This window comes from Heterocephalus glaber, unplaced genomic scaffold, assembly GCF_053883595.1.
Source record: "Heterocephalus glaber isolate CG9 unplaced genomic scaffold, H.glaber_assembly_v1.0 deba00001068, whole genome shotgun sequence".
Lineage (NCBI taxonomy): Eukaryota > Metazoa > Chordata > Mammalia > Rodentia > Bathyergidae > Heterocephalus > Heterocephalus glaber.
The window spans coordinates 989,289-1,001,364 of record NW_028258188.1 but is presented as its reverse complement, the minus strand read 5'-3'; the positions used below and the strand labels follow the sequence as shown (position 1 = coordinate 1,001,364).

General features: G+C 35.1%; 1 protein-coding gene across 4 annotated transcripts in view; it reads left to right on the top strand.

Annotated features, from left to right (window-relative positions):
• The window catches only part of Kif4a (kinesin family member 4A), a 125,722-nt gene that overhangs the window by 72,961 nt on the left and 40,685 nt on the right, over nucleotides 1-12,076 (top strand). For all 4 annotated transcript variants that reach the window (XM_004872609.3, XM_087209879.1, XM_087209878.1 and 1 more), the window contains exons 14-18: nucleotides 1,699-1,755; nucleotides 2,744-2,929; nucleotides 6,141-6,244; nucleotides 7,463-7,607; nucleotides 8,562-8,672. In XM_004872609.3, the coding sequence (XP_004872666.1) occupies nucleotides 1,699-1,755; nucleotides 2,744-2,929; nucleotides 6,141-6,244; nucleotides 7,463-7,607; nucleotides 8,562-8,672 (603 nt within the window). The remainder of the gene's footprint in view (nucleotides 1-1,698; nucleotides 1,756-2,743; nucleotides 2,930-6,140; nucleotides 6,245-7,462; nucleotides 7,608-8,561; nucleotides 8,673-12,076) is intronic.

Genomic DNA, 12,076 nt, shown 5'->3' with positions numbered 1-12,076 from the left:
AGTACAAACTTCATTTTGGAAGATTTTGATAGTTAATGTAGCACAATGTACTCTAACCTTAATGCCCTGACCATTACCTTTAGCAAATCATATCTTTTACATACAAGAGATTTTAAATTGTAGCCTTAGAACGGGGCATTGGAAGAGAAGAGGTCCATTAGATTAAAATATCTAATTTTTACATATTTACATTTAAGATTGTAAAAGCAGAATCCTATGTTCATGCAAAACATTTTGCTGTAGCCCTAAGCTTAAACCTTAACATTGTGAAATTTCATTAAACCAAAAGCCAAAGATTAATCCATCTACTTTGATCCTGACCTTCTGGAAGGTACTAGAAAAAGGTCTCCCTAATATTCACAGATAGCACTATAACCATTGCTTGTACTGAAAATTGAAACATAGAAAGAGAGAAAAGAATGACTATTAACCTACAATAGATTGCCAGGCTCTGGTTTTTTAAGAAGAATTTAGTCTGTCTTATACTTGGAAAATCATCACTACTGTAAATCAGATGAGAAAGATTATGGAAACCTTAGAGCTTCCTTTGAGTGCTTTTTGAGCCTGACTGGTTGGGAATCTGGGCAGAATACAGGAAATGCTTTATAAACAGCACTTATTAAGGGTCTCTCCACTCCTTGCCTTAAAGATACTGAGAGTCAAGTTTCGATAACTATGGTAGCACATTCATGTAATCCCAGCACCTGGGAGGCTGAGGCACAAGTCCAAGGACTACCTGGGCTACATAATGAATTCAAAGCCAGCCTGAACTATACCTTGTCTCAAAAGAAAAAAAAAGCTATGTAATGTTTCACAGTGCTGGTATAGAGACTATTGACTCCATGTACTAACCCTAAATTCTTTTTTTTCTATTAAGCCAATAGCTCTTTTACCCATGACTTCCTTAGTCCTGTGACTTCCTGGAAACAATACTTTCTTCCCAGGGCTTTGCAGTATCACTTAAATAGAAGCAATAATCTATATGTTACAAGGCCAAATAAAGCCTAGATTCCAGTGATGAGAACAGATCTTGCTCATATGATAGTCTATGAATAAATTAGTCCTAATGAGTGGATTTACATTTCTCTAAAGAAGGAATTTGCCTACAAAAGAAATTCGTCATTCTCTTGGGAAGAGGGAACTAGTACTTACCCTTTTCCTCCTAGTAAACCTACAGCAGTAGTTTTGTATGATCAGTTCTTATCTATAAGAGAGACAGAGGTGCTACAGTACATTTTGGCAATGAGCACATTTTTCTGGGGTACCTACCTAGGGCACTGATGTTATTTAGGATGGCATGCCCATAAGAAGTGGCTAGGCTTGTATATTAATAGAGGTAGACTTTGTGGTAGAAACATAAAAAGAAAAGGTAGAATTCTATAAAATGGGGTAAACTTTAGCTTCTTGAGCTGGTTGTTTTCCTCTCAGCGATTTGTAGCAGAGCAAGAATATTGCAACAAATATGTCAGTTGTCATATGACTTTTTTTTAACAAAGACTACACAGTTGCCCCTTATGAAGAAGAAAGACTTTTGAGAGTTAGGAAATGGAAATCTATGTCTGTCAGGATATCTGACTTGAAAATAGATCCATCACCTTAGATGATCCTTGTGTATACTTGAAAAAATAACCAATATAAAATCAACTAATGAAATTTACTTCAAAATATGTTCCTAAATGGAAACATTTGTCACTACAGGATGAAACTGTTGCTTGCATGGCTGCAGCCATCGATACTACAATAGAACCAGAAGCTGTAAGTAACCGGCCCTTTTATATGGAGCCAGGAGCCCTAACTGTACTATTTCCTATAATGTATCACTTTACTGAAAAAGAGAATCTGTGATCACTACCATTTTCCTTAGAATGCCCTGGAAATCCAGAAATCTTTAGTATAAATCTCAGTTATGTAAAATCTTTGACTTAGGCTCCATCTCTAATAGTATAACTAGTGATAAATAGAACTGCTCAAGGGTATCACATTCTGCATTTGCCATGTGGCTTACTGATTTCTTATTAGATGTTAATATTCTGCATCAGCTGTCTAGCAAGTTAAAATGAGGAGAGAATAAATTTGGTCCAGATAGCATTAGAGGAGAAATGGAAGAGATTTATTTTTTTCTGAGCATACTTTTCTGTGGATGGAATGATTAGGGGTGAAAATAACCAAAGAAATTATTTTGAGTGATCAGATCTCAAGGATAAATAAAATGTATTTGATGTTGCAGAGTAAAGTCAAAATGAAAGGTCAGAAAATGGTTCACTTGAGACAGCCTTTTACCCCTAAAATGAATATATATTGGTAGTTTTCATATTCTGAAAGAAGAAAAATAGAAGACAAATGAGGCACGAAGGGTCAGTTAGATGAGAATAAACGAGTCCTTCTTTTCCCTTTCCACCATTCCCAAAGTGCCATTTCCAGTGCCTTTTCTCCTCTAAGGACCCCTTGGAAGGAGGTAACAGTAAGGAATGTTGGCCAGATCAATAAAGAAAAGAAACTTACTTGGCTCTAAAAACGTCAAAATATTTGAGGGTACTTCTGTGAACACTGAAATAGACTAGCTTAATTCATTTCAGATGTTTGAAGCAAATATTGTATGAGAAGCCGCAGTAGTGAAGGAACAGAGGTATTGCTAATGGAGGAATGATTGTAAAACTTGATGAAGTAGTGCCTAAGGAACTCCAATTTCTAGTATCTCTTACAAACAAGTATCCTCTGTTACCCTGATCATTATCTTTTCCAGCAAGTGGAAACCAGTCCAGAGACCAGCAGGTCTTCTGATATTTTCACCACTCAACACGCTCTACGGCAAGCTCAGATGTCAAAGGAGCTGATTGAGTTGAATAAGGCCCTTGCACTGAAAGAAGCCCTAGCTAAGAAGATGACTCAGAATGACAGCCAACTACAGCCCATTCAGTTCCAGTACCAGGTAACATATTTTCTAGAAAAACATTTGTTCTTGTGTATCATCTTTGGCTGAATGGATAGAAAAAAAGCACACCATTTTTGGCAATGAAAAAATAACATGATATGCATGATCTGACAGTAGAAGTGTACTTTTTTTAACAATGTGTTCAGGATAAGGGACCTGTATTTTTGTTCCATTTAATCTCATGGCTTATGCCATAGGTATTTAACAAATAATTTAATAATATTATAATAAATATGGTCCCTACATGTAGAGAAATTGTATTCTAATAACTTCTTGGTTTCCAAGAAAGGCACATCCCTTAGTAGGTGTTCTGAGTTACAGTATGGATTACGAAAAGACTAGTAGTAGATGCCACATGAGTTGGCAAGTCACTAACCTTTTCCCTAGTGGTAGTTCTCAGTAGCCCAATAAATTAATAATCAGGTCTTTACTTTCTCTGTCCTGGTTCACTTCCCTACGTCTGTTGCCTAGCCATCAACCTGGGACTATCATTCTGGGACTTTGCTTCAGTTCTCATCTCTTTGCTGAAACACATTCCATGCCTTCCTTCTCCTTGGTTTACCTCTTTGCTTTGGTGGAATATAACCCCAATAGCTTTCTGAGGAAGTATACATGAAAGGAAAATGTTTTAAAGCTTTGCATATAGGAAAATAGTGGTTTTTTAAAAATTCTTAAACTCATTAGTTTGGCTGGGTTTATAACTCTATGGAAATTGTTTTCCTTTAGAATTTTGAAAGCCTTGCTCCATTGTCTTCTATTTCCAATGTTGTCTATTATGATTCTTTGTAGTTGACCTGTATCTCCCCACTCTAGAAACTTTCAGGATCTTTTCTTTGTCCCCAAGTGTTATTTAATTTCACAACTATGAGCCTGAGCATGGTTCTTTTCTCATTCATTGTCCTTGGTGCTTAGTGGGTCGTTTCCATCTAAAAATCTGTGTTCTTTGGGAAATTTTCTTATATCATTTCTTTGATAATGCCTTTTCTCTATTTTCTCTTTCTTGCACTTCCCCTTAATCAGATATTGCATATCTTAGATTTTCTTTCTGTTTTTCTTACTTCCTTTCTCCTATTTCTATTTGTCTTTTTATTTCACTCTGAGAATTTTTCCTTCCACTTCTTTGGCTATTAATTTCTAATATTTATTTTTGATCCTCTTAATTATTTTTTCTATTCTTTTTTTGTTAATGCTCTGCCCATATCCAAGGATAGGATTAAAGTTTATCAAGGTTTTCTTCTCCCTGCCTTGCCTCTCTGTATCCTTCACATTTCCTTTCTTTAATGTTTATTCTCTTTCATGTAAGAAGATGTAATACATACTGTATATGTAGCAGTATATTGTGTAATATATTACATATTATATGCAACAGTATATTATGTAACATATATGTAAAGGTTTAAATGTGCAATATATACATTTTTAAATGTCTACAAAATATGTTTATAAGATTTACACCAAGATGATAAAAGTGGCTAATTCTGGAGAGAGGACTAGAATTTTGGAAGAGAAGAAGCAATCAAAGGGACTTGACTTGTATGTGTTGTCTGGATTGTTTTTTGCAAAGACATATTTATAAGCTACTTCTATGAGTAAAAATAAATATATATTTTTTATATATTATTTTTATTTTCTTTATTATTATTGGTAAGTTTAAATATGTAGAGTAGCTATAAAATAATGAGTTTGATTTTCAGTACTTATACTTAATTTGCTCAGTTTTTTGCTTGTAAAATAGCTCTAGCCTATTTAGAAAGCTTTTCTGATATAACCCTACCTAGCCTCCCTCTGCTTCTTTGTGTCAATCCACTACTGATCTGGGACCTCTATACAGCCTCCTTTGTTGCCAACCACTCAACAGTTTCCTATAATCTTTTTTAGCTATAAGAACAAAATAGAACCTGATCATTGGGTTTTCTCAGTCTTGGAAATTGCTAGATTTCAGTTTCTATAATTTGTTTTCTAAATGTATGCAGAAGTGCAGTTGCTATTGATTGAACAGATAATTTTGAAAGTTCTGATATTTGTGCAGCTCTTTACAATTTATAAAATATCTTTAACTTTTTATCTTAATTGATCTTTCCTGCAACTCTGTGAGGTAGGTGTTCTTAGGTTTTTTGTTTCTTTACACTACAGAGAATTGAATCCAAGGCCTCATGCATGCTAGGCAAGTGGTCTACTAATAAGCTACATCCCCAGCTCTTTTGGGGGGGGGGCGGGTACTGGGGATTGAACTCGGGACCTTGTGCTTGCAAGGCAGGCGGCAGCACCGCTGAACTAAATCCCCTGCCCCCCAGCTCTTTTTTATTGTTTCATTTTGAGACAAGGTCTTACTAAGTTGCCCTAGCTGGCCTCAAATTTGTGATCTGTCTGCCTCAGCCTCCCAAATAGCTGAACTATAGGTGCGGCTAAAAGTGCAGGTGTGCCACCACACCTGGCTCATGTTACTGTTAATTAGTCACGAAAATAGACAAACTCTTAAAAGGCCTAAGGACTATCACTAGGTCCAATGATTCACTAGAAGTAAATAGTCATAGTTAAGGTATATAACACATGGGCCAAGTCTGTAGGAAACCAAGTACAAGCTTCAAAAAAATCCTCTCACAGTGGAATCACACAGGAGGTCCTTCATTCCTCCATCAAGGGGTTGTGATCATGTGTGAAATGTTCTGTTTCAGAAAGCTAGGAGTCCAAGGCTTTTACCAGGAGTCAGTCACGTAGGCATTCTCTGCCTTATACATACCAAGATTCTAGACTCCCAGAAAAAAGGCAAGTATTCATGGTAAATCACATTGTTTGCACAATTTAGGCATTGGTGAGCCACTCTTATCAGTTAGAGAATGGCAGGAACCCTACCAAAATCTTAGTTCCCACACACGTGCCAAGAGCCAACTTCACAAGGCTTTTTAAGGATAGCGGTCTTCAGCCTGGTATAATTAACTCTTTTCTGACAAAAACTAAGACCAAAAGTGATTTTTCATAAAATACTTAAATAAGATAGTGGGTATTATAGTCAAGACTCACTTTGGATTCCAAGTTTATACTTTTCCTGCTACATAACTAATTTCCATTGAATCAAGAGCAAATGTTTTTAGTGTACAATTGAAGTGGTGAAATTTAATTCACAGTTCCTCAAGACATGGAATGTTGAAGTGATTTTCTTCCTGTGCTATGAAATGCTTTATTTCTCTTTGACCTATAATCTTTCTAGGATAACATAAAAAATCTAGAATTGGAAGTCATCAGTCTGCAGAAGGAAAAGGAAGAATTGATTCTTGAACTTCAGACAGCAAAAAAGGATGCCAACCAAGCCAAGTAAGAATAAAGTCAATGAAAGTTAAGTCCTTACTATGTATAAGGAGCTTAGAGGGAATAGAGAAGTAGAAGACCAGTTTACTGTCCCAAAGGATTTAAATCTAGAGTGAAAGGAGACCTAAACATGAGAAAAATTAAGTAATTAAGATATTAAAATAACATTCAGCGTAACAATAAAAGAATGCCATAACATAGTATACAATTAGTAGTCAAATAAATTTCTTAGGCAGTAAATGTGTTAAGAGGTCAGAAGCAGTCAATTCAAGCTGACTGATCAAGGAAAGATTTATAAAAAGTTAGCATGGGGACATGTTTTTGAAAGATTATCAGACCTACTAGACAAAAAACAGTTTCCTTGCCCCTGCATTGATGGTAAATTAGCTTGTGGATACATATTAATGTCCAGGCTAGTGATTAAAAAATCATTCTGACTATCCCTTAATTAGTTAAGAATATCCTCAGTGACTCTGTTTTATATCTATTGAATCTGAAGCTCATGTTAAAAAGTTATACTGAATGTTTACTTTCTGTTTAGGTTTATGTAATAATCATCAGAATTATTCCTTACATGTAAAATGAAATGAACAGTCTCAAAGAACTATGCTTTTGACACATATTGGTGGCAAGGAGTATATTAAAGCAGTTCATTGTTGTATATATTATATTTTTTAAATGTTTTGGTCTAGTATGAAGCTCTCATTGAGACAGTTTTGGTTGTTTGGACAGTATTTATTTTTTTTAAAGATGATTATCAAGGTTCTGAGACTCTCATATTGAATTTTTAGCTATAAAGATTTTATTTTTCCCTTTTTATTAGTATATGTTTTTGATATATGATAAATACATTAATCATAGGGAATTAATACATATACATATGAAATCTAGATCCTTTTTAGTCCCCCACCAGCCTGTCTCCCCCATCCCAAGATCCCCTTCCCACCTCTACATAATCTATTCTCTCTGTTTCTTATCATCTTTTATTTTACTCTTTAAATTATTTGTACTTTTGGTTTCTTACATAAGAGAAACCATGTGATATATAACCTATGTCTGATTAACTTCATTTAGCATTATGGTCTCAAGATGCATCTATTTTCCAACAAAGGACTCAAATTTATATTTCTTTCTGACTAAGTAGTTCTCCATTGTGTATGTATACCACATTTGGAGTCCAACTCTGTTGCTGTTAGTCTTCACTCCTACTGCATCTGTGTTTAGGTTGAGTGAGCGCCGTCGCAAACGTCTCCAAGAGCTAGAGGGTCAGATAGCTGATTTGAAGAAGAAACTAAATGAACAATCCAAACTTCTGAAACTGAAGGAATCCACAGAGCATACTGTCACCAAACTGAACCAGGAGATACGGGTAATAAACTCTCATCTTTGTATTTACTGCATTAGAATTTACAGATGAAGTTCTTCCATTTAGAATTATACCATACATGTTCTTTCAGGTGAGAAAGTAGCAAGCACAACAATAATTTCAAGTGTGAGTATTTCCACAAATATCTCTTTGACAGGTATTTTGCAGGTTATCATCTATAATCTGAATAATAAAACTATGCTTTGATATTCAATTTCTCTTTTTTTTACATTCAGAGTTCAATGTTAGATTCTCTGAAATGAAAGGACAAAGATCTCTCTCTCTCTCTCTCTCTCTCTCTCTCTCTTTCTCACTCCCTCCTTCTCTCCCTCCCTTATTTTGAGACAGTGTCTCAACTACTGTATACAGTCCAGGCAAGCTGTGGAACTTGCTACGTAGCCCAGACTGGCCTCAAACTCATGATTTTCCTGGCTTGCCCTCCTAAGTACTGGGATTACAAGCATGCCCAGCAAGACATCTCAATATTTGGTGATGATATCCTGATCACCTTCCATGAGTATGTAATTTTATAAAATAGTAGCAAAATGATAGACACCTAGAAAATATTCTCAGTTATTGAATGTTCAACACCTAACATCTGCCAAATGGTGGTTATAAGTCACTTGCACTGAAACCTTTAAAATATAATGGTTGGTGGGTGTATTTGTCCTTGAGGCTTAGTAAGTATTTCCTTGAAATTTCATTTATATACTGTGAATTTAGGGCTGTATTTAGCTTGTAGGTACAATTTTCTTTTATTTCTTCTAAGTGTTCATTTGTATAGTCTATACTTGGAAACCTTGTAGAAACATAGAGGTATTGCAAGCCTACTCAGAAAATCTGTTGGTGGCCTTCTCAGCTTAGCTCTAGGTTTTCTTAATGGTAACTATCCATCTGCACATAAACCTAGAATAAAATACAGATGACTAATACTTGTACTGGCTTTTGTTTTTACAGATGATGAAAAACCAGCGAGTACAGTTAATGCGTCAGATGAAAGAGGATGCTGAGAAATTTAGACAGTGGAAGCAACAAAAAGACAAAGAAGTGATCCAGTTAAAAGAACGAGTAAGTAACGAAAACTTCTCAAAAGCTCAGCTAATAAATTCTTCTCTAGACTGATTCCAAATATTAAAGATTGTCTTCAAATACCTGGTATCTCTGAAACTAACATTTTCATGAATTTAACAGCTTGATATTAAGTGTCTACTATGTGCAAGGTATGGTCTACTAGGTACCATAGGAAATAGAAAAATGAACAGTGCATGAGCCCTGCCCTTTGAAGAATGTTTTGTCTAAAGAAGAAGGTAAAACATAAGCATGAATTTCTCAAATACAAGGAATAAAGAAATCTGGGTTTTATGAATGGTATAAAAAAATAGTATCTAAGAGAAAGGAAAATATACTTCAGTTGGAGTAAAAACATGATAGTTGAACAGGCCCTAAACAAGAGAAAGGATTTTGATAAAGATAAGTACAGATGTTCCATCCCAAATAGGCTGAACAGCAGGAACAATGACAGAGATGACAATTTTGTAGATATATTCAAGAAAGAGTGAGTGGTCCGAGTAGGATGAGGATAGCAGTAGCAGATTCAGCTGGAAAGGCAAATTGAACCTGTATTGTTAAAGATCCAAGAAGTCTGAAATTTATTTTGTTAGTAATATAAAAGTGTTTATGGTTTTTGAGGAACAAAATTAAATCAACAAAATATCTAAAAAGATATGTCTAGAAGTAATGTGTAGAATGAACTAAAGTGTTGAGAACTTAGAGACTAGAACACATGAAGATCTTGCATGATCCAAAAAGATTGTAAGGACCTGAATTAGAGTAGTAATAGTGTTCTTGGGAAGCTCACTGGAAGAAACATTGATTTGGGGAAAATTCTAGAATTGGCCAGAATTAATGTGTTGGGTCAAAAGATAAGGAAGAAGGAGAAGCACTTTTAAAATAGCAGCTTGAGCTTTATGGACTTTCTTTCCAGCAAAACAGCCACAACAATAAAAACAAAAAGTCTCTGGAAACTGTCCTAAGGACATACAGCAAATGAAACATTTATAATTAAATCTCTGTGAGAACAACAAGAATCCATGGCATCTGAGGTATGGCCATTTATTCAAGAAAATCTATTAAATCTTGATATAAACTGCAAGAATCCATGACATCTGAGCTATGACTCCTCATCCCTCAGCCTCCCGTCTGTGACTGTAGTTTCTTCTCAGTAGGACCAGACCTGTAGCATTTTTCATTTCCCATAGCTCCATGTTGCTAAATCTCTATTTTAGGCAATAACAGCTAAGAAGTCTGGCACCCTTTCTTTCACAAAGTTCCCAAGCAGTACCCCTACTTCAGAAGGCTAAGAATACTGAGCTCTGATCATCCAAACCCCCCTAATCATGAGCTATAGATTTCATGTCAGGAGAGGCAAGCCAAGAAGAACAGAATACTGTATACCAACCCCTACCCAGAACCCTACTTGTAAAATCATTCAGAGAAGTAAGATGCTGTTCCCACACCCTGCTAACAATCAGTAGTGTAGAAGTTCTGCGTACAGGAAAAGCAGGCCATAGAAGTAGTCACAGAAATGTAGCCTTTCCTAAAGTGATTGACTGTCTGGAGATAGAATTTAGGGAATACATATAAGATTCTTTATTCATTTATTTTTTTGGTACCAGGGATCGAACTTGGGTCCTTGCACTTGTGCAGCAGGCGGCGAAACCACTGAGCTAAATCCCCAGCCCCAGAAAATTATCTTTCAAGAATGAAGGCAGGGCTGGGGATTTAGCTCAGTGGTTCTGGCACCTGCCTCGCAAGCACAAGGTCCCAAGTTTGATCCCCAGTACCAAAAAAAAAGAATGAAGGCAAATAAAAACATTCTCAGATAAACAAGAGCTAAGAAAATGTATTACTAGAAAACCTGCCTTATAAGAAATACTAAAAGAAATAAAAGCATGTGATGCTAGAGAGTAACTTGAATCTGCACAAAAAACAAAGAGGACCAATAAAGGTAATTTAAGTAATTCTAAGAGTATATTTCTTTTCCTTTCTTTTACTTGATGTAAATAGCAGTTGTATAAAACTATATATATAATTATATACATATAATGTATAGGCCTATAATATATAGAAATGCAATATATTTGACAACAGCTCAAAGGAGGTGAATGGGAACAAAGTTGTATTTAAGAAAATATCTGGTAATGTGAATACACAGGAGGAAATGAGAAGAGTCAGAACTTTTCTGAATGAAAAAGTTGGTATAATAAATTATAAATATGTACTTGCTCCTCCCCGTCTCTCAACTTAAAAGATATAAATGATAAAAAATAGTAATTACAATAACATGTGTGAGAGTTATTTATAGATGTTATGTGCATAGCAATAGCACAAAAATGGAAAAGGGAATAGGGTCATACAGGAATAACATTTCTATGTCTCATTGGGTTTAAGTTAATATAAATCTAAAGATTCTGATGAGTTAAGGTGTTTATTGTAAGCACTAGAGCAGCCACTAAGAAAATAAATTAAACGATATAGTGACATAATCATTAAGGAATTAATGTTACACTGGAAAATAGTACAAAAAAAGCAGAGAAGAAACAAAGAAACAAAAAGTATGTGACATGTATAAAGCAAAAAGCAAACTTTAAGACAAAAATTCAACCATATCAGTAACATCAGATGCTCCCATGGGATACACTGTCTGGCAGATGTGGCCACTTCACACTTAACCCCAACAACACTAATGCTACAACAGAAAGATTTTGCAAGCAATCTGCCGAGTTTTACAGGATTCTGATCATAAATACCTGAAGGATTGGATAAAGGAAGAATTCAAAAGAAACAAAAGTGCCCCCAAAGAGTATATAACCCAGATGATGATTACTTAAGGAAATACTGTATGCAGCTCAAAGAGTTAGACAAAAACACTTGCTTTAGCAAAATCTTAAGTATGACATTGTTCTGAAGGATTTTCAAAGTTTCCATATATTTCGTTGGGTTTAGACTCAACAGTGAGCAGTATAAAGAAAAGTGGAACTACTTGTATGTATGGTACTTGAGTAAAATATCAGAAGATAGAGCATGGTATGTCATAGAAAGCAAAGAAAAGCACATCAAAAAAATTGCCTTCACACTAAAAAACATACCTCAAGTTTTGAAAATGTTTCTGTGTCATTAGTTTTTATAAGAAGCAAAAACCACTAATGGCCAGTTAACACATGAGAAGATACTTAACACAATCATCAAGAAATTTAAAATCAAATCCACCGTGAAATATCACTTCATATCCACTAATATGGTTACAGTTAAAAAAGGAAATAGTAATGTTACTGAAGATGTAGAGAAATAGGAACCTCATCTATTGCTATAGGAATGTAAAATAGAATAGCCACTTTGAAAAGTAGACTCAGTTCCTTAAAAGGTTTAATAGACTTACCATATGACTTACAAACTGTGCTGCACTGTTTCAA